At 36.0% G+C, this 22194-nt stretch overlaps 1 protein-coding gene across 15 annotated transcripts in view; it reads right to left on the bottom strand.

Annotated features, from left to right (window-relative positions):
* FRYL (FRY like transcription coactivator) overlaps positions 1–22194 on the bottom strand; it is a 169832-nt gene that overhangs the window by 44220 nt on the left and 103418 nt on the right. For all 15 annotated transcript variants that reach the window (XR_010472201.1, XM_065060857.1, XM_065060854.1 and 12 more), the window contains 22 exons: positions 21372–21458; positions 20555–20726; positions 19712–19844; positions 19367–19474; positions 17863–18100; positions 17066–17251; positions 16886–16972; positions 15824–16092; positions 15208–15403; positions 14133–14257; positions 12783–12840; positions 11715–11806; positions 10150–10322; positions 9517–9677; positions 8872–8982; positions 7705–7859; positions 7363–7462; positions 6043–6211; positions 5022–5281; positions 3948–4088; positions 2278–2446; positions 901–985 (listed from right to left, as the gene is read on the bottom strand). Coding sequence is in view for 14 of the 15 variants with exons in the window: in XM_065060857.1 (XP_064916929.1) it covers positions 901–985; positions 2278–2446; positions 3948–4088; positions 5022–5281; positions 6043–6211; positions 7363–7462; positions 7705–7859; positions 8872–8982; positions 9517–9677; positions 10150–10322; positions 11715–11806; positions 12783–12840; positions 14133–14257; positions 15208–15403; positions 15824–16092; positions 16886–16972; positions 17066–17251; positions 17863–18100; positions 19367–19474; positions 19712–19844; positions 20555–20726; positions 21372–21458 (3275 nt within the window). In the remaining variant the exon portion in view is untranslated. The remainder of the gene's footprint in view (positions 1–900; positions 986–2277; positions 2447–3947; positions 4089–5021; positions 5282–6042; positions 6212–7362; positions 7463–7704; positions 7860–8871; positions 8983–9516; positions 9678–10149; positions 10323–11714; positions 11807–12782; positions 12841–14132; positions 14258–15207; positions 15404–15823; positions 16093–16885; positions 16973–17065; positions 17252–17862; positions 18101–19366; positions 19475–19711; positions 19845–20554; positions 20727–21371; positions 21459–22194) is intronic.

The raw sequence follows: 22194 nt of genomic DNA on the forward strand, positions 1-22194 counted from the left end.
GGAAAAAAGTGTCAATCTGGGAAACTATATTGGAAATATAATTACTAATGCTCTCTATCAAGTCATCACAAAATAAATGGGTTTGTGAATTTCACACAGTAGCTACTCCACAGTAACGGCACGTATACATTTTTTTCTGTGCACACTTTTTCTAATGCTAATTATAGAGCCCCTACTCCCTTTTCACTTTAAGGCTAGCTATCTCATGTTTAACACAGAATGAGAGCATGCCCACAGTCAGTTACTGCTGAGCTCCAAGCCCACAGCCTAAGTCCATGTCAGCTGTTTGCTTGCTACCACTCTCACACCATTACCACCGTCTGGCAAATTTCTACAAAAGACTGTTCTTAAGGAGCTCAAAAATTCAGGAGGGAGGCATCTGTTTTACAGCTGGCTCTAAGGGCTCTTGCCACAGATACCAGGCATCCAAATACCCTACCTGGGAGAATAAACTAGCTTTCAACACATGGGCACTGTTGATTTTCAGTGAGCTAGGAAATCAATTTGCAAACTGGCTACATTACTAAACATTTGCCCTTGATGTATCCATATCCATCCATCTGCATTATAATTTCTCTTATGTAGACATACGCAATCCAGCGTAACAGTAGCTAATTTAGGCATCAATAACAATATAGCTAAACAATACAAATCCTGACCTGGATGAGTCCCTTAACTTACTCAGTTTCCTCTGCAGCTTTTTGAGTTCAAATTACAGTTGAGGCTGCTATTGTTAATCCCCACAAGTATTCCAGTTCTGTTGCTTATAACTCATAAACTTACATTCATATATTTCCTGCAATGTAGACATACCTGGAGCCACTGAAATGCAGGTGTTTATAGTACCTAGCAAGGATTCCTATAATTCACCTAATAACTGCTCTTTGAGGAGATACTTACTTCTCTTCAATATTATCTTTTATATGTTTACTGTCAGGGTTGCCATCTGTGGGAGCTACCATTGTATTGCTACTAGAAGTGGTACCTGTGAATTACGGAAAAATAAAAAGATGGGTCAACAAAAAAGAGAAGCACTACAAGACGACATTTATTTCCTTGTCCATGCCAAGAGCCCTAATCACGTTTACACTACAGCAACTGGCACAAACACAAACTCAGCCATAGACATGACTTTCACATTAAGGAAAAAACTGTTGTTTAGACTGAACGATTCAGATCTGCTACCATTATTTCACTAACTGGAAAAAATCAAAAGAGTCTACTGCAGGAATCTCTGAATCTTCAATGTATATTAAGTAGAAAGGCTTGTTTTTGAAGCCTACCTAGAGAGCTACTTCTTTCTTTCCTGTATGCTATACCGCATAGTAATCCAGAAAATGTAGTTGGAATTTGGTATGCAGTTAATTCAAAACACAAACAGATTAGGGGTTCAAACCTAACAGCCTGTAGTGAAGCTTGTATCAATTTATTTTTAACAGAAAATTACAAGTATCACAATGAATAGACAAACACAATTGGAAATAATTTTGCACCCTCCCCACAGATTTTGGTACTCTCAATGATACTTAAGTGCAAGAGCTCCATAGGGTTTTTTCACACTTTTTAAACACTCTCATGAACAAGTGCCAATGCATCTATGTTGTGATCCAGACAATCCCTATGTCATAGGTCCAGGCTGCTTCACGACACTGACAGCTTTGCAGCACACAAGCGAAGTCCTTGCTTAGACACACTTCCATCCACACCTTTTGTGGCTCACTTTGAAAGATGCTTCACCAAAACCAGACAGCTTTTCCCCTGATTTCGCAGCATGGTCTTGGGCTGAAGCATGAAGTAGACACTTTGGTTTTTTTTAAATGATTCATCTATTGTTAATTATTTCTAAATAAATTACTCTAAGCAAGTTAGGAAGTTCACTTAAATCCTCTTCAGCAAATCCCTACAGATGCAGCTTGTGTCTATAACAGATCCTAAAATGTGACAACTTACATAGATTAAAAATTAATGTAAGATTTCCCAGTTATTTGACTGCATTGAAATAAAAAGTGAGGGGAAACAGTGCAAGATCTGAACACAAAGTCTAATACATATATGAATACCAACCTGTTCCTCGTGAACCTATCAGATGTTCTTTAATAAGAACTCTGGGTGCACGAAAAACTGCAGATCTTGTAAAACAAACTTTTAACCTTATTTTTAGAAAAATAATATTGTACTCCTTTTGAGTATTTACAGATGAACTCCAGTATTATAACTGATTGATAAGAACATGTTTATAATTGGCAATAATAAATGTTTAAATTAATAAACTCTCACCTGAAGTGACAGAGGGGATTTTGTAACTGGAAGTAATGCGGTAATATGGTGGATTATCCATGTGGGTGACTCCTGAACTGACAGGATCTGTAAGCTGAAGTTCACTCACCAGCTCTTCTAGTAGTTGCATTGTTTTATCTCTACCCAAATAAACAATAACTTTCTTTACCTGCCATCAAAAACAAGTATATATATATATAAAAGTTATGTACAAAATAAAATTATTCTGCAGTGACTTAAGAAAAAAATAAAAGGGAAGAGAGTTAAATACTACAGCTTTTTAGAATAAATATCAACCCCAGCTGTCAATAGCAGCAGGCATTGGAAACAAATCACAAGAATAAGAAAGTCAGTCTGAGTTCAATGACAGTTATTTAACACGCAAAATACTTTTTTACAAAGGTTTTAGCAACATCTCAGATCAACATTGTAGCAAATGTATTCTGGCATCCTTTCTTGATACTTCACAGTTGCATTCTACACTATTTCTTTTCCGGCAAGTATCGCGTTTTGCCTCATGCTATTCTACAGTGCTGTCGCATATGCTTTGACAAAAAGTAAAATTGGTTTTGAGGAGGCTTGGAGTGGTTTTATTTAATAGTCGATCATGTGGGAATAATGTTACTGCCATGATGTGACATATAGTGTGACAGGTGCTTTATTTCACTGTAGTATCTGTCTGCTTTTTAGGACTATCCCAAATTATAGCACAGGAAAAAAACACTTAATTCCCAAAATGCTTGAGGCCTATATATACTCCGATAAGACTAATAGCTAACTATAGCAATATTTTATGAAGCATATAGTATAATAATTAAGTATTCTCCACTACATCTTCAGCAAAATACTCCTGGTCACTGCTAAGCAGCAGCAGATGGCTGCTAGTGTGTGATTTCTCTAGGCATCAGTAAGTTCATATTTTTTCTTCCGACATTTTCTTGAGTCATTACTGCTCAATGATTGATTTCCATCCTTTGAGAGAACTCAAAGATGAACAGTAAGTAAGTGATCTGGGGCATTTAACTTGTGCAATTACTTTGTCACCTTGTTCAAACAGTACAGGCAAACAATTTGGGCTAGAATGTTACGCTAGATTTCCTGATTTGCAATGAAAACAATTGCCAATCACTGAAGAACTTTCCTTTTTATGACAAAGGAATAAAAACATGCTAAGACAGACGTAGACATCTCATTTTCCATTTTTTATTATTTACTCACTAAATAAGATCCATGGTCCACCTAGTCCATCTACTCTGAAGTCTGACAACTTGAAACCGATGAGAGGGCTAGCGGACTGTTTCACACTTACCACCTTAATTGTAGCAGTCAGTAAGTTGTCTTAAGGAAGCCTCAGCTATTATATCTTTAAGGTGTGACATCCTTTGTGGTTTATTTCCTTTCTCAAGCCCATTCTGTGAATGGTGGGTTTAACTAAAACTGACGCTGAAATTTTGGCACAGATGTCCAAAGTAACTCAAAACAAAAGAACTCAGTTTCATTTCTTCATATTATTTTGTGGTCACAAAATACGGGGTGACATTATGATGTGACTGGAGATTTGGAATCTAGAAAGACTACCTCACATTTTTTGTCTGGTCACCTTTGCTGCTTGACACACAACTCATTTTAAAATATCAATAGTACTAAGGAGAGACATATCACATACTCACATAAGGCAAAAGGCTGGGTTCACTGTTCACTCCGCAGATACTGATCAAGAAGTGCAAAATTATTTTCAGATTCTTTGGCCAGCTGTCTGCCAAAGTAGTCCAGACATTCTCTATCTCTGACCAAGCCACTTCATCACCATACTAGAAAACAAAATAAATATCTCTTCTGAACACTCCAGTAGAAAACACTGTATTTGAAAGTGATCTGTACTGACCAAGTGGGGCAGGCTCTAGAAAAAGGAGACGTAAATCCTGTAAGAAGCTATTGCCCTTTTATCATTCCAGAATGGAGCTCTCACATATATTCATTATAAACACATTCTGGAAATAACTATTTTCTTTTATAGGTACAAATATACCAAAAATATATCTAAACATATTTGCACATATTATCTATTTTATTTTTATACCATATATATACTTCTATACATTATATAAGTATACAAACATTTATATGTGAACTCCTGTCTATTTTTTATGTATTTATTTACATATAAACTAAAAAAAAAAAAAATTCTATCTGCATTTAGCAGAGACCCATTCTCCCAGGTGCTGACAATCTTGAATAGAATTCCATGGGCCACAGGCTGCCAAGAGGTTTTAATTTGTAGCTTAAAACATAATCTTTCATCAATAAGACTGAAACACATGAAGAAGTGGCAGGAGCACTACACATGACCAAAACCTTTTCTCTGCTGGAAGGAGCTGTCACAGGAAGGAGAAAGGTCCATTGGCCCCAGGCAACTAGACATCAGTTCTGGAACTCTACTTTGAGATCACAGGTATACAGGCGACTTGGTGTTATCTATCCAACTAGACATCTATATTGCAAAACAACGGTTGTACACTGTTACTATATGTAACAACTACTATAACATTTATATAATATACTACCTATTTCTCTTAATACCTCAAAACTATACGGTATAGTTTGAGTATACATAAGCAACTCAACAAATATGAACAATAACCCTCGAAAGTCTGGCAGCATAGTATCTCTGAAGAGCATTTTCTCGCAATCTAAACAGCACAATCCACTGGAACAAGGCGGAGCACTTCAGTGCTTAGTTTTACCTTTGCAGTCATATACATCAGATTGTTCAGAACCATAGCTGTAGCCTGTGGCGATCCCCAGCCTTCTCCTCGTAGCCATCGTCTACTGTTCACCATTACTTCTCTGTCTTTCAAAGAATCTTCTTCATCTTCATCTTGCCGACGAATGGTTGGCAAGGGTTTCAAGTCTACCAACTCAATATTGTTCATCCATGGCAGCAGATAATGCAGCATCACCTGTCTCCCGGCTGGGTGAGCTGTTTGGATTCTCTGACTTACTTCTGTCATTCAAAAATTACGTAAATACATGAATTGCAAATCATTAATGAGAATTGTTTTGGTAATAACAATAAACATGAGCCCAGCAGACCATATTGATATAAAGTAATACTGATACAAACATTATTTTTTTGCTTAGCTGATTAGCGTTATTTCATAATGATAAAGTCTGCAGTCTTCAGTAGAGCTAACTGAAGACACTGCTGACAGACAGTATGCTGAAGAAACCGTATTAGTATATGCATATATATATATTCCTCTAATTCTAGAAGGGAACTGAAAACCCAGAGCATGTAAAAAAGTACCAAATTGGGAAAAAAAGCACTTAAACTTTTTTCTTCCTCATATTAGTCTTGGTAGTTTTTTTAATTGATGTGAGAAGTTATTATTCTTCAATTGTTTAAAAAAGCTATGGAATAATATTTTCCAGCAATCTACAGTAAATAAGAAAGCACTAGAAAGAACAACAGAAGAATAATTTTTAAAGAGAGCTGAAAATTATTTATCTAAAGTGAATTTTCACAGCTATTAGAAAGTCAGTAGAAGTCGCTTTGATTTATGTTGTTTCCTGTTGAATATATTTCAAAGGTAAGTAAACAACAATTTGCACTCAGTAAATTCAATTTTCTCTGTGCATTATGATGGTGCTATCTTGTTCTCCTGACTTTAGTGAATTACATATAAATTAATTACTGAAAGATATTAATTACACATTTGTTGCTTTTGACCTGATGAAGATTTTTCTTTTGTTTTAAAACCATACCTGAGAAGATAGCAAGTGTTAGTTCAGGGTAAGTCCTTGCTAATTCTTCTGACAGTTGATAATATGACACAGAATACAGATGTGGTAAAGGAGAAGGCTGACCCAAAACCCCATCCATCCGCTGAACTTCCAGTTTGTGAGCATAACGGAACATCTTTGGCTCCAAGATCTACAACAGTAATGTTCAGAATTTGAAGCTAAATATAGAGCTACAATGGAAATCTTTATATAAAATCATCTTTTAAATGCATGCATCTACTCTCATTTAATGTTTCACATCTATGCAGATCTCTATATATCTAGAGTATTCACAAATGCTGGTAATTTCGTAGAAAACTAGCTAAGACTTACTCCACTTGATGAGTTTCCAGCAATACATTTCAGAAATCTGTTTTCACAAAATACTGCATTAAATATAAATTTTTCTATAACAAAATGTGAAATACTATTGAACACTTTTATTTCCAAACAACATCAATATCTGCTTATCTATGAGACATGGATAGGAGGAATGTAATCTTTGATGTGGAAAGATGCAGCAGGAGGCTACTGCAGTTTGATAGTTTAGAAGTCAGTTTTGGCTGACCTTAAGCAGAGATGTTCACTCAAGAAGAAAGGGCTGAAAGGGAGGGAGTTGTGAGTGCTGACATATCAACAGGACTGTGACTTCAGTGGGGACTTAACTGTTGAATTTAGCTGAAAACAAAAACCTTTGAAAAAAACTGGAAGACTCGTGGTCCGAGCCACAAGCAGCACATATTTCTTTATTTTCAAACATGAATTCTGTCTGCAAGATTAAGCTTACCCCTAAATGAACTTGGAAAGAAATATACACAAGTAAATTAAAAGGCTAACAAGATTTTCACTACCATCTCTCCAGACAGATAGATGAAAAAATGTATGTATGCAAAAATCAGAAAACTGACTTCTACCCCAGTGGAGTAAAGGGACAGGAAGCAACAGACTTCTCTCTGAAGTGCTGTTGGACAAATGGAGCTATAGGCTACAGAGCACTCCGTTTCAGGGACAAACCAGAAGCATCTTCATTTATTTTTTGTATTTTTGAAACAGCAGATATTATGAAAATAGAAGTCTTGAGTGCTTAATTCATAAAAGCAGACAGACTTCCACTGAAGTCTATCTGTGCCAGGTAAGGCTCTGGTCTAACGATGTACTAAGATAGAGGAGAAAAAAAATATACATCATATTCCATTACCAAAGAGACAACCAAATACCAACAGATTATGTTTTTTTTAATGCACAGGGACAACTCTTTAAAATAAATTAAAAAAAAAAAAAAAAAAAAATTAGCATACAAACCTGTAATAGTTGCATAGCAACTTCATAGATAGCCCTAGTAGAATCAGCTGCTTTAAATAGTATCAGATTCAGGAGGGTCACTGTATCACACTGGTAATCCCTACGAAAAAATTGCAAGTATGAAATAAGTACAATTAATTTGTCTGTCTAAAATTTGAATTTATTGAAGTTTAATTGACAGGCATTATGGTATGAGATAACATAACATTTTGAAATGTTTCTTTAGTAACACATACACACAAACAGGGGTGACCTTTTCTCTTTGGAGGAGGAAAAGCCCAGTTCTACATGAAAGAACACTTTGAAAATGAAAGTTTAAAGTTTTGCAAATTGTTGTAATACCTGTTTTGGAACACGCTGGCTATTGCTTTAAAACAGCCAGCTGCTACCCGCTTGGAACCTGTGTAACACCGGTCTACGGCCCAGTACATGAGGTTACTCTGGTCAGGGTTGAGTTCCAAGAGTAGCATGACTGCCTCACAGCCTAGCTGGTGAACCTGTATTCCAGAAAAGAACCCATGTATATTTATAAATACAGGAAAAAAGACCAACTTGCAAAAATGGCATAAAACACGCTAAATAGATATTTAGTTAAGAAAACACAAACAAACCAAAACCAAACCAAACAAAAACACAAGAAAAAAAAACAACCAACCAACCAAACCAACAAACAAACCACCACAAAACAAAAAAAACTGCAACACACAAAATTTTTTCCATCTAAGACTGATGAGACCACAGCTTAAAATAACAAGCAATTCTATCAAACTGTTTGATGTTCAACTTGCACACACAGTCATGAATTATTGAAGCAAATAACTAGATAGCTCTTCTGATGTTTTTGTTCAAAGTTCCAAGGCTACCTTGAAGTACTTACTATTTTCACTTGTCTTACTAAAAACTGAACACTGACCTGAAAGCATCAGATACAGAAAAGCACTTAAACACATGCAGGAATTCCAATGGGACACAAGTGACAGATCGACACAGAGACCCGCGTATTCTCTTGAAGCAAAGTAGCCCACTGGAGCTGTATTTTTATGTAGTCATAGCATTAGTGCAATGGAAGTCCCACCTTTTAAATCTAAATCTTGCCTTATTGTTTAAATGGTCTTAAGACTGGTCTTCCTAACTCCGCAGGACCTCAATGGACTCTCTACAGTCTCACAAGAGTTCATGTTCAAGATCTCATCTCCTTTAAATTTCTGAAAGATCTCCTGATTACTACAACTAAACCTAACTGATTAGTTTATAAAAAATACACAAAGTTTCACTCCTTGCCCTTTCCTCTTCCATTCTGTTTCGTCTGTTCTTAGACTGCAATTAGGGACTGCCTTCCTCAACAGAGTGAGTACACATATCGAGGACAGTGCAAAAAAATGCACTACTGAAGCAGCTTTGAGCTTAAGCCACTCTAATGCATTTAGGGCAATCTGACCATAAAACTCATTAAAACATATGTTGAAGGCACTGATGGTCACAAACTCATGTTGACATTGCCTGTATTACCTTTTTATCTTGTGAATCCAAAATATTATCCAGCCATTTGTATAAATAGCCATCAGATGAGAGCCCGACATTATCTGCAACAGGGCCACAACACAGTACAGCAGACATAGCCTTTAGAAAGTAATTGGAAAACACTCCATTTTAATAACTTAGACACACAAAACACTTTAACCAAGTCAATTAAAATTTCAGAAAACTAACTTCAATCCAGTCAAGGAAGGAAGACCAAGGCTAATAAAAAAACGTTTAACATATTATTCAAGAAATTATTAAAGCACAATTTTCTCAACTACTAAATACAAGGAACTGTCAATACAGAAATGCCGACATACGTAACCGTTAATACGTCACTTTGACTGTTAATGTACTTTCAAATGGAAGCCTTTCTCCTTAGGCAACCGAGGACTAAAGTCATAGGAAGTGAACATTTAGCAGCAATATTAAGAAATTCCTACAGCAAGTGTGGTAGTTTACAGTATGGAAAAAGCCAAACTGTCATAAATTTACATGTAGGCAGAAGAGAAAAATAACTAAGTAATGAATGGCAACAAGGATGTGAAAACCACATCCAAAAAGCCCTGATGTGAAATTTGCATTAGAAAAGTTAACATAGCTATTTCCAAAATTCAAAAAGTGCTAACATACCTTTAATGCACAGTATTGGTGTCTGTTAATTCGCATGTTCCTATCACTGTATCTGTCCAGGGGAGTAAACATGATACTAAAAGGACCTGCCCAATGACTGAACAACATGAACAGACTGTGGCGTAGACTCTGCTGCGGAAAGACACTTCTTCTCTGGTGTACTGTAAGAAAAGCACAGTCAGATGCACTCCTTGTGTCATTCTTTGAAATTAAGTACATAAAACAGAAATAGATCCAAACAATGAATACGAAAGGAAAAATTAGTGTAGAGAGACAGTATTTCAACATTGTAATAGCTGGATATAGGTTTACTATTGTCCTTTTAAATGCCACTAGTGTACAAGAACAAGCTATTTATTAGTCTACAAAATTTGAATGCACTGCCAGCCAACAAGGCTTTTGCTAAATAAGAATATTATAGTATGCTTCCAAACAGTACTAAAAATTGCCCTTAAAAACTCATGCTGCTGAAGTTATATACAAAACTGATGGCATAAATTACTTTTATGGAAGTATTCTGAAACTGCAGAGAAAAAGTGGATTTTTGTTTAGTTTTCGTTGTTGTTTTTTTTGTTTTTAATGTAGTGCATATTAACGACAGTAATCAGACGTTTTTACAGCATTTTTACATACCTGGAACATTTTGAATGATATTTGCCACTAAGGCACTAAAATGGCATCGGATATCTTTCAACGTATCAGAATCCTTTTCATTTTCTGCTTCTAGGAGTTGTCTCGTTAGATCGACATACTCAAGTAAAGTGTTGTTGAGGGAATGTGTTTCATTATCAAGGCCACCACTTGCACTTAAAAATAAAATTTTTTTAAAAAATCAAATAGTATGATACATACAATGATTTTTGAAAACAATTCTTTATTTCTTTCTCTTTAAAAAACCCTACAACCTCATCACTGCAAATATTTAATTCAAAGTAATTTCTTCACCTAGCTTCTATTTCAGTGTTAAATAAAAAGCTTCAGTGAAAGCAAATAATCAAGCCTCACTATCAGAAGCCACTTAGCCTTCCCACAGACTTAGTTCTTACACTGGGGACAAGTGTTAAAAACAATAATAAAAAACTCCAAACAACCAACACAGCTGACCAGACATCAATACTAAACCAAATCAGAGATTAAAACATGATTCAAACATGCCCTCCTTTGAAAACCAATGGTTAGAAGGGTGATTCCTTTGCTCTCAGCTCCCTCCTTCCTCATGTGTAATGAAGACGACTGAAATGCGTGCCTTGCGCACGACCAGCAGGATGGGGAGGTTTATGTTAGCCCATAACTGCCTGCTGCCTTCCACCACAGAGTCAGACTGGCCTCAAGAGAAATGCTGACAGGGTGCAGACTGTAGTTAGGAGGTATTTTACATACACTAATTAAACACCAGTGAGTACCTTAAAAGAAGGGACACTACTATTTTAATGGCTGCACTCCAAAAAATCAACAGGATGAAAGCAAGAAAGACATTTTAACAGTGTTTCTGAAGCAACATTCTGAGATGTACTGTTTACTTGCTAAAGATTGAGAATTTCTTGCCAACATTGACAAATAAATCCTTAAGTAACACTGTCTAACTGCCGAACCATCTCCTAACCTACTTGCCCTTACACAATTCCACCTGGATAGAAAAAAATTTGTTAAAGAGACTTATAAAACACATGCTAGAATTTTAAGTCTTCTTTCAAAGTGTCCCTACACGAGTAGGGTGAACTGATTAAAAAACAAACGCAGTAACATTCTGCCTCCCTCAGAAAGGAAAAGGTCCAATATTAATGAGCGGTAGTCTCCTCTGCACAGGACACACCAACTAGCATCAGGACTCTACATGAGGAAGAATTACAGACTGATCATAGAACAGTTGTAACTTGGGTTTTCTGATTTGTGTAATTGCTTTGATGTTTGAGCTCACACACAAACAAGAAGAAACTTGACACACTGCCTGTTCAAAACAGTATCTCAGGGAATGTCAGCATTTCAAATAAAACACAGACCACTGTGACAAAAAGCACGGGGACAGGGAATTATTAGAATCCAGCAAAATTCTGAGTTTTAGAAAACCAAGTCTATTTATGTAGTGGTATACTAAAAGTTACTGAAGAATTTCGCATGCTTTTTAGACTGGGTCATAAGAATACTAGCAACTTAACTTAGATGCATAAACAACATACTCCCATCAATGCTGCCCCTACCTGTGACTAATGACACCAGCATCTGCCAACAGTTCAAATATTCGTACTAGTTGTACTCGTAAAATATCTCGACGCCTGCGCCGTTTCATGTTCTGTTCAACACAGGAAACACAAAATTAAATGAAGCAGAGGAAAAACTGCGTATAAAATCAGTGTGCTATACAAAAGCACTATTATATCTGTACTACAACTGGCACCAACTATCAGCGGTGCCAACCTTGTAAGATGAGTTACCAAAATTGCTAGCAATTTTAGTAAAACAGACAATGAACAAACCTTTTCCCTGTCATAACTCCAAGATATACTAGCTTTGCTATTACATGTATTCTCAAAATAATGTTTTTTATCAGTCTCCTGTTGCAAAGTGCAACATATAAAATTATGAACTGAAGTACAAATGCCAGTCTTTCTACATATTTGCATGCAAGACATAGCCCAGTAATGTTTTCAAAGCGATGTTCCATCCCATCATCTGTACTTAATTACAAATTTATTACTAATAAGAATATGACAGTTACCACAAAAAAAAAAAAAGAGTAATCATCTCTGAGTTTGTGTTTGCAGAGATTATTATTTATTTGAATACCTACTGAGGCTTCTAAACCCTGCTATAAAACAGGCTCTCCATCAGCAAATTTTCAGTCACAGCAGTCACTCAGGTGAGCTTACAGCCTCTGTCACTTAAAAAAAATAAAGCTGCTGGCCAGCAGAACTCAATTCTGCATCTCAGGTACTACTAATTGTGGGCACACTACTGATGATACAATGAAATAACAACTGTGTAAAACTGTGCTGAGGTAAAAAGAATTAAAACCATGTGGAAAAGGTTACAGAAATGTTTTCATCACTTGAAACAAAAGCTCTTTGATACAGGAATAATACAGAGCTCAAAACAAAGTTCTAATGTAAATACCTCACAATCATTTTAAAAAGTAATATGTCACCCTTTTATCTGATATACTGAAAGTTTTTAGGAGCAGAAACTAAAGAACATAACATTTCTTCACTACCATTTGTGAGAAGATAGTTAAAACTGTGTACTGAATGTAGTAGAAAATATCTAATTACCTCTGGCCTTCTTTCAAGTGCTTCCTTAATTATAGGATGTAATTCTTCTATTAGTTCCCTGAATTAAAAGAATAAAAACAATCATTAAATTAACGCCTTAACTGAAAGATGTTTCACAGCAACGAGTGTTACAATATAGCTTAAAATACCCTCAGGTTTTCCTTTTTTACCTGCAAGTTTCTGAAATAAATCAGCACTTAAGGGAGATGTTTCCTAGAAAGATATTTTCCTAATTTGGAGACAAACTACCAAACGAATCTCTCAATAATTACCATGAAATTTGCATTCACCCAGTATTATGGCATATTTCTGCCACAGATAATTTTCATTTATTTTCATATCCAGGGTTCAACAAATCTTTATAGTGCAAACAGGTACTATTAGGGAAAAAAAGTACGGTGGCGGCTTATCATAAAATGCTCGTTCAGTTACGATGCATTTAGTTGTTAATGAAGATTGTTTCTTTAAGGCAAATAACGCTATGCTGACAGAAGTCAGGCTGCTGTCTAAGAAAGCTGAAGAGTAACGTGCTTTGAGGCTGTGGTTACATTCCCAATTTGTTCTGAAGGTCCACAGTTTGTTACTACTCAGTTCCTTCTGCCAGACTGAGACTCTTTTATGACTCCAAAAAGCAAATAGGGAAAGGGGAAGGACATCAGTAGTATGGATCTGTGCAGATAAAACAGTAAGGTAAAAACACACTGGTTTTACTTTAATATTTGTTAAGATAGTAAATACCCCCTCCACTTATATTTTTTTGAGTGTGACATACTTTTATTAGTTTTATTAGTGTACTAGTTAAGAAGTTACAGAAAGCTTACTCAGGAAAAAAAAGGGCAGGAGGTAAAGAGGTATGTGCCATGAATTTCAGAAAACAGTTGTAACTGGTATTTTTCTGAGCTTAATCCAAAAACCTCTTTTTGGAATACAGTTATCGTGAACTTGCCACACACAAAAAGCTCAGAAACACGTGCTTTTTGTGCTTGTTGGTAACACCAATATAGAAGGATGGGTAACTCTTACAAACATGATTATAATTAACATTTCAAATGTTAATAGTCCACACAGTCTTTTCCTTCGTAAGGGCAGCCTTTAATATCAAGAAAAGGCATTTGTGTATTGTTTCAACTAACTACTTCTTTACGCAGAAATGACCTCTACATAAAATTATTTCAACCTCTAATAATCTTTATCACAACACTAAATGCTAGAAAAGACAATAGCAATCCGTTTTCACAGCTTTTAAAAAATTCTTAAAAGAAAAATAAAAAAGGAAACCTTTTTTTCTGAGCTCTGATTCCCCAGCTTTTTAATCAAGTAGCGTAAAAACAGATTAAACACAACAGTTACCTGAAAGCTCCTGGATTGGTCCTGCCAAGTCCCAGCACAAGGGATTCTGTGATTTCCATGCTCTCAGAGCGCATCATTGGAACTATGTGCTTAAACAGGGAGGAAGGGGATGGAATGCCAATGATCTAAGGAAAAAAAAAAAGCAACCCAAAACCAGAATCAAACAGAATGAAGTAGTTACCAAACAATCAGGTGGTGTGACATTAAAACATCTGCTGTAACTTTACAGTCTTCTCACACTGAGCCGTGACTTAAAACTATAAAAATGAAATTTTTTATCTTTAACATGGAAAAAGCCGTTCTGAAATAGTAAAGTACAATGAATGGCTCAACACAATAAACAGATGCTTTGCCTGTTTAGTGCATCTGCCCTCCTTAGGGAGAGGAAGCAAATTTCTGGTGTCTAACACCTCAGACTCCACTGCTGCTCCCAAAAAGAACAAAGCTTTCAGTTTACAGTTTCTCAGGCTTAGGGAAAGGATCTTGGTAACAAACAGGTGGAATAGGCTGCTTCTGCCTAAATTTTGCTACACAGTGCATGAGTTATCTTCCCCTCTACTGTACCTTTCACAAGAAACCAAAAAGCAGAGGAACAAATTGAAGAAGGGGAAAAAAAAAATTCTGTAGGTGGTATGAAGCAAGGCAGATAGAAACCAGTCTGTGGTTGGGAAAAATATGACAAAATACATCATGCCTGAATAGGTCACTGCTTCAAGTTACTGAGGGAGAGGCTATTCGCTCAGAATTGCAGAAGTCTACTGACAGAAAACAAACAAACAACCTTAATGGTAAACAAAACATTTCCTCGTTGCCACTAGATAAGACTTTGAGACTGAGTAATGTTTTCATGACATGATCAGATTTTGTCTGAAAAAACATACGCCTCTACAGCATGGACTGGGAGAAGCGAACAAAAACACTATCGTAAACAAATGAAAGACAACCACATACCAAAACTTGTTTTCGGAAAAACTACACAAGTTTCTAAGACCATGATAGTTATATTATAAGCCTCAGTTGTTCCTACTTCCAATAACATGTAGACTTTTTTACAGCAAGCATTAGAAGAACCTACTCTTGAATCGATGCTATAACCACTGTCAGGAGTAGACGCCAGCGTCTCAGGAGGAGAACATCTCACAGAGCCTGCGGAGGTGGAGGAGTTTGAAGATGATGCTGCACTGCAGCAAAGAATCAGGTAGTTTCTCCAGAGCCCAATATAGGAGTCACTGCTTGTAGTAGTATTCACTTTCTTTGCATTGATAGGGCTGCTATTAAAAAACAAAACAAAAAGCTCAGTAGAGTAAATAAAGCTCACCAGGTTTCACTCTGTTTTTCTACTGAGTTTATTTTTCAATTATGTATATGCCATTGCTTCCAAAACTGTTAGCACAGTAAACTCTGAATAAGTTATTCAGAACAGATCTGTACATCAATAATATATGCTTTTGTAGTCAAATCTGTTGAACTACGATATGGCTGAAGGCATGAATTAATTAATCTTTAGAGTAGATAACCTTTTTCCAGATAGAACTGCTTTATGTTTTCATTATAAAAAGTTGAATTAAGTCCACAGAAAATATTAACAGTTCAGATGTCACCTCACTGAAACATAACAACATTATAATGATGATAAAACTTGAAGGAATACTCAATAAAATATATTGTATTTATTTTAGAAATTAACTTACTTGATATCCACTTGTGGAGACAGCAGTTGGAGCCTGGTATAAGCAAATGTCCAAGCATAGCTTACAGCTGTGGGGCAGTGTTTTGGAAGATTTTCCTGTTTCATAAAACTTGAGAGGCTTATAATCCATGGATCTTGACCTTGGGTCACATGTGCAAATATCCATATATGCGATGGACTGACCACATCAAACTGGTGGCTGATTGGGGAGGAATTCCAGTCAGCCAGAGTTTGTAAATCTATTGAACTGGGACAGTACAGTAAAGTAGTCTGTGTGCAAGAAAACGAGAACAAGGCAATATTAAATAACAGTCTCCTCATTGTTAAATATCTAATAAAGTATCAGTGTCAAAACCACATTTGGAATAGATAAAAACACATGACTTCGTTGATGTGGTTTTGTTTGTTTGTTTGCTTGCTTTCCCCCCAGAAGTTCCTAGTGTGGACAGTTATATACACATGCTGGAACTGGATATTAGGAAATAGTAAATTCTAGAAAAAGACCCTTTCACTCACAATGACTTAATTCTTCCGAAAGTTTCCAGACTCTAAAAATCTTAGTACTGAATTCCAACTTATTTCCTAAACCTAAAATCAGAAGGGCTTCTCCTTGATATTTAAAAATGAATGATAAATATATAAATAAGGAATTCAGCTGTTATTCACTGGTAGTTGTTATAGCTTTCATCATGGATAAAGGATACATTGTTAGACACTGTTTCAGTGCAGAAAGAGGCAGTGGTCTTTGCTCCAAAGAAATTGTAACATATGAGCAAGAGGAAGAAAAACAGATAAAGCTGTCTGTGTGTGCACTGCGGTCATAATGACACACTATTGATCAGAAAGCGTACAATGGTGGTATCAGCCTCACAACATTCCTTGTGTTTTTTGAGGGCTTTGTTTTGCTTGTTTGGGTTTGTTTTTTTGTTTGTTCAAGGTGATAAATTGCTGATAAAGTTGGCATGGTCAGTGACACTATCATTTAAAATATATACAATTTATCTGGGACAATTTTGCAGAAGTACATTATCTTACATCTGACTTAATGTAAAAACTCTCCTACCTGGTCAGCCCCAGTGAGATGTATGAAACTCTCCAGAATAGTAGCACTTAGTCTGTCCATTACATCTATAGCCAACTCATCATCACTCTACAGAAGACAAAACACAAAGCATAAAAAATTAAAAGTCAAGGCAAAAGCAGTTTCATTAAGCAGTCACAAGAACAGGTCATCGACTCTTACCTTAGAAATTTCTAAAAGTGTGAACAAGGCCCTAATTTCTCTGAGAACGCTGACAGCTAATCTCCTGGTGGCAGGCCTTGTGCTGCAAAGGATGACCAAAGCAAAGCCTTCCACCACATGAAATACACTGGAATAAAGGGTCCTCTCCAGAGGAAGAGTATGGGCAGCCCCATTGGATACACCACGCTAAGAAAAAGATTGAAGAAGTTGAGCAAATCAAGAAAATAATAAACACTACCAAGCTATAGTTCCATTACTGGCAATGGCAGATTTAATCACAAGGTATTTAGATCTTGTTTGGCTACTAGTCAAATTTCACATTATGGGAACGGCATAAGATCAACTACTTTGGTTTTTTAGTATCTCTCTGAATTTAGTCCAAACAAATATCCAAGAAAGACTTTCATATTTCACTTTCTGGCAAGAATCATGCAGTGAGGGTAAAATTAAAAATACGTAGTACTGTTACATATAGGATTGTATAAAATCAAATTATTTGAACCCTTTCTGTTTGCTAGGAAAAAAATGGTACTTTTTTTCTAGTTCTACTGTTTTACCACTCCTACTTAATATATTTCCAGTTACACATGATGTGGCCATAAATAAGTGTTTAGGGAATACTTAATATCACTAATTCTTTTTTTCAAAAATGCTGATGTAACATGATAGGTTTTAAAATCTTCAAGCACTGTAAGAAAGTAAGCCAAATTGTTATTACTTAATACAAACAATAAAGCCTACTAATAGAATTGTATGTAGATTGAAACCACGTTTTAACATCAAAGGACCTGAAATACCTGAGAATCTTGGGTTTTATTGTGCATTTGAGCTGCTTGTTTCCATTGATTTATGAGCTGCACTAACATTTTTACTGCATTGTCAAGAAGCGTTGGGTGGACATCAGTCACTTCACGCACAATAAAATACACAAATCCTGAAAGAACATCTTCCCGCCAATCTGGAAAATCAAGCATTAATGCTTGGAGAGTATTGAAAGCCAAGGCACGAAGTTCTTCATCCATATGAATTGTCAGCCTGTTTAGAAAAAATACCAATATCATCACCCTAGATTGGCATACTCTTAACCAGCCTTTATAAACTAAAGTTTGGTGTTAACTCTTCCTTCTTTACTGTACAATGTAGAATATTTCCATACAGATGAATTTCTGCACTGAATACATTGAAACTGGCTACTAACAGAATGTGCTACCACTATAGCAAAACACTGCAAGAATTCACAACACATAGTATAAACAAATAATTCTCAAGAGAAGTGGCCAAGTCTTCCATACAGTGCAACTTTGCATGGATCTGAGCAACCACCTTAGAGCTCAATAGGCAGCCACCCTGTGATGTACAGGTTGTCTTCTTCAAATTAAAATGGAAAGCTTTACTTCAGATATGAGAAAAACAACTTGCAAAAAACCATTTGTATATATACTTGAAAATATGTCTCAGTCTGCTATGATAGAAACTTAACTGGTATTGTATTACCATTTAATACTTCATGTCTTTTATGCTATTTTTGTCACTGAATAAAAATTGCCAGAAAAACCTTAGTCTCTCACATAATTACTTTTATATATATGTATCTCAACACACTATATACAAATCAATACCAAGACTATTCTTGCATCAAGCAAAAAAAAGGCAGGGAGGGATTAAAAAGAAAAAAAAAAAGGAAGGTTTATCACTCTAGCAACATGTAAAGACTGTCTGCACGTTCCACAACTACATATTCTCACTGAATGCTCAGTTTACCCACCTGCAAACACTTGGTTGTCCAGTTGCTTCAACTACTTATCAGTACTGATAAGGCACATTTAATTTAAATTGAGATAAGAGATGGAAGAATATGGGTAGTGTTGGATCAAAAAAATGGAAAAAGGAAGTAAGATTAGTAGAGAATATGAAAAAAAGTTTCCCGTAAGTGCCTGCCTCATGCTTGGGTCATGTCAAACAAGAATGCCTTTATGATCATTTACAGTATTACCAACAGGAATAAAAAAAAATATAATAGTAGTAACAAAAAGATAAGACAAGTTCAAAAAACAAAGCAACAGGAATAAATTCCTACTTTTCAAAAAAAAGCTCTCTCAAAAGAATTGTAAGATCTTCAGCATAAATTTACCTCCTGCTACTCTGGCCAGTAACACTTGACCAACTGCAGAAGGTGGGCAGGAATATGAAGAATGGATTCTGGACGCCGTAGACTTGCATCACTTAGTGCACCAACAAACTTTTATACACACAGCATTGAAAAAGAAACATCCACCAAGAGCAGAATTTCACTCCCCTTACCTTGCAAGCAATTCAATGAGGTCAGTCCTGCTCATGCCATCTGGAATCAGTCTTGGGATAGCAGCAATACAAGTTCTGAACAAATCTATCTTAGGTTTTCTCTCACCCCTACAAGAATAGTTTGTAAAAAACAAAACCGGAAAATCTACTTCAGTATATGACAAATATTTTCAATTTCATGTCAAAACTAAGGAGCTAAAAATTAATTCATGAAATCACCATTCATTTAATAGTCAAGTAAAAAGCCAACACTTGTAATGCATTAGTGATGGCATCTGCAACACTACAGCATAAAAATACTATGACATTACTGTGACAGTGAAAATATTGTAATTCGGTACGTACGTAATCATGTCTTCAGGTTCTTTATTGGACATCTGCACACTAGTCATGCACATGGGCCTTCCAACTTCTTTGTCCAAATGCCTAAGAATGCTATCTAGCGCTTTCCTGACTTGAGGGTAGTATATGGACATTCCTGAAAAGCCAAAGAGTTCCGATCACTTCTCTTATCTGTTCTCATTTAATTTTCACATTTTTATTAAAATATTAATCACTTATTCAGCTCAGGACAAACTTCTTCTTGTACAGAAGATGACATGAAACACACACTCTAAGTGTCAAAAGAAATGTATGAGTAGGAGGAGGTATTATATAAAGCAGAAGCTTCTTTTAGAAAGAACATAAACAAGGAAGCAACCATTAGTTGCTTTTCTGTTTTCTCAATTCTGAGCATTTTAGTTCTACTTTACATTGTACATGTTGAAATAATCCTTTTGAGACAACTACCTCATCCACAGAAGATCAACAAAGGACAGGGATCAAAACTGTCTTACGCCACTTCAGCTGTGGGACATTGGGAGGGACATTCTGGAGTGACTGCAAGGCACCAAAAGCTGCCATGCTATTTACTGCATTAACTGCACTCAGGCTGCTCTGTGCTAATCTGACAGCGCTAAACACTTCAAAAAAAAGCCATGGATTTAGTCTCAGACACCAGAAGGTCAATACTGACTAGCAGCCCTCCCTAAAGAGTTAAAGCAATTCTGTTAGAACAGACTATCATTAGAGTCTGGCTAACCATTAAAATAAATACAGAAATAAAGTTACACAAATGAACTGCTGGGGAATAATTGAGAACATATAGGCACATATTGGACTGCCAACTTACAAAAGAATACAACACACCTATAACTTTTGCTTCCTCGTCTGTCAGAGTTTTATTAAGGAAAATTTTCTTCACACGCAGAGTATTTCCTGAGGGAAGAACAACTCCTGTTGTTGGCATTGGTGGTTCACCATCTTTCTGCTGCAAGCTATCTGCTATGACAAGGAAGACTCTGAGGCCGATATTCATCCTCTTCAACAGCAAAAGAGGGAAGTAAAAGGAAAGAGAAAACAGAAGAACATATAACATTAAAGTAACACAGATGAGGCAAAAGACAAATTGCATTTTTCCTCTCTTTTAAACAGACAGCAGTACAATTCCAGCAGGACAGGCATTATTTGAATCTTAAGGTAACAAGTAGCAAGAAAAGTTCAATTCTTCAGTGCCTTCCCACAACTCTGATTTCATCTGACTTAGATATAGACAGACTGATATACTAAATATTTTATAGTACAGAGTGCTAAGGGACTTAGTATGAATCTCAACAATGACAAACTGAAGACAGACTTTGCTTAAAAATCTACTCTGTTAGATCGGGTTGTGAGCCATAAGAGCTGGGTACAACTTCCCTGAAAATAGGCTTTACGCATATACCGTAACAAAAATTCAGACATACTGACTGAAATTATTGTTGAAATGAGTCTGAACTGCTGCGAGCTTACTCATTGGAAATGAAACAGCAAGTGTGCACAACTCCTTCTTTAGTTTTAGCAGATCACCCTTTCGGATATTCATTAATCTGCTTTTATCCCAGCTCAAAATTAGTTAACCACTCTCCCCCAAGAAATCCCCCAATGCCCTGTTCCCTCTCTGCAGGCAAATAACGTGCTTTTTTACCTCTGGATTAATAGTGAAGGTTTTCGGTGATTTTCCAACACTAAGGAGATCAAATATGATTTCTTTCATTGCAAAATCCAAACGTTCCTATAAAGGAAAATAGATTGATATGATAATCTCTTTTTCTGTTAACATGCATAGTTTAATTCCTTGCCTTTGCAGAGGTGCTGAGCAGCATTTCTTAAAAGTTTAAAAATATTAAAGTTTTAAAAATATTATTTTCATCCTAGTTATTCTTATGCTTTAATGTTCTTTTAAAAATATAGGACAATTCAACACAGCTCATCCTCTGATATGGTTGAAGCATTTCTCCTAAAAAGAAACCCAGACAATTCTGCTCAGGTCAAACACGTTTCTGCAAATGAGCCGAACTATTTAGGTAACTAAAAATTAGTAATAAAAAGAGGACCACTAGGAAACAAAAATAAACAGTGTAAGGGTTGTGTGTCCTGCCTCACCCCTGTATGACCCAAAGCAAATAATTTTGGGAGCTGAAGCAGAAACAAGCTACCTGTAAGACAGTAAAGCATGCCTCTCAGCTATAAAGTTAAAGATGAATGGGAGTTTATCTTTTGAGATCTTATCCTGCACTTGATATTAGGACAACAGAAGCATGTAAAATAAATGATAATGCAAAACTGACTACACACTACACAACTTGCGTATTTTTTCTGTCTACAGAGCCTAGTTCCCAGGCTAAATATAAATGGATACTACTGTTCAAATGCTTTGTCCCTTATGAAAATATTATAACGTAATATACGAATTATATTAGTGTTTTTTTTATATATACACACACACCAGATGTAAATAATAATACTCA

Source organism: Columba livia, chromosome 4 (genome assembly GCF_036013475.1).
Source record: "Columba livia isolate bColLiv1 breed racing homer chromosome 4, bColLiv1.pat.W.v2, whole genome shotgun sequence".
NCBI classification, from domain to species: domain Eukaryota; kingdom Metazoa; phylum Chordata; class Aves; order Columbiformes; family Columbidae; genus Columba; species Columba livia.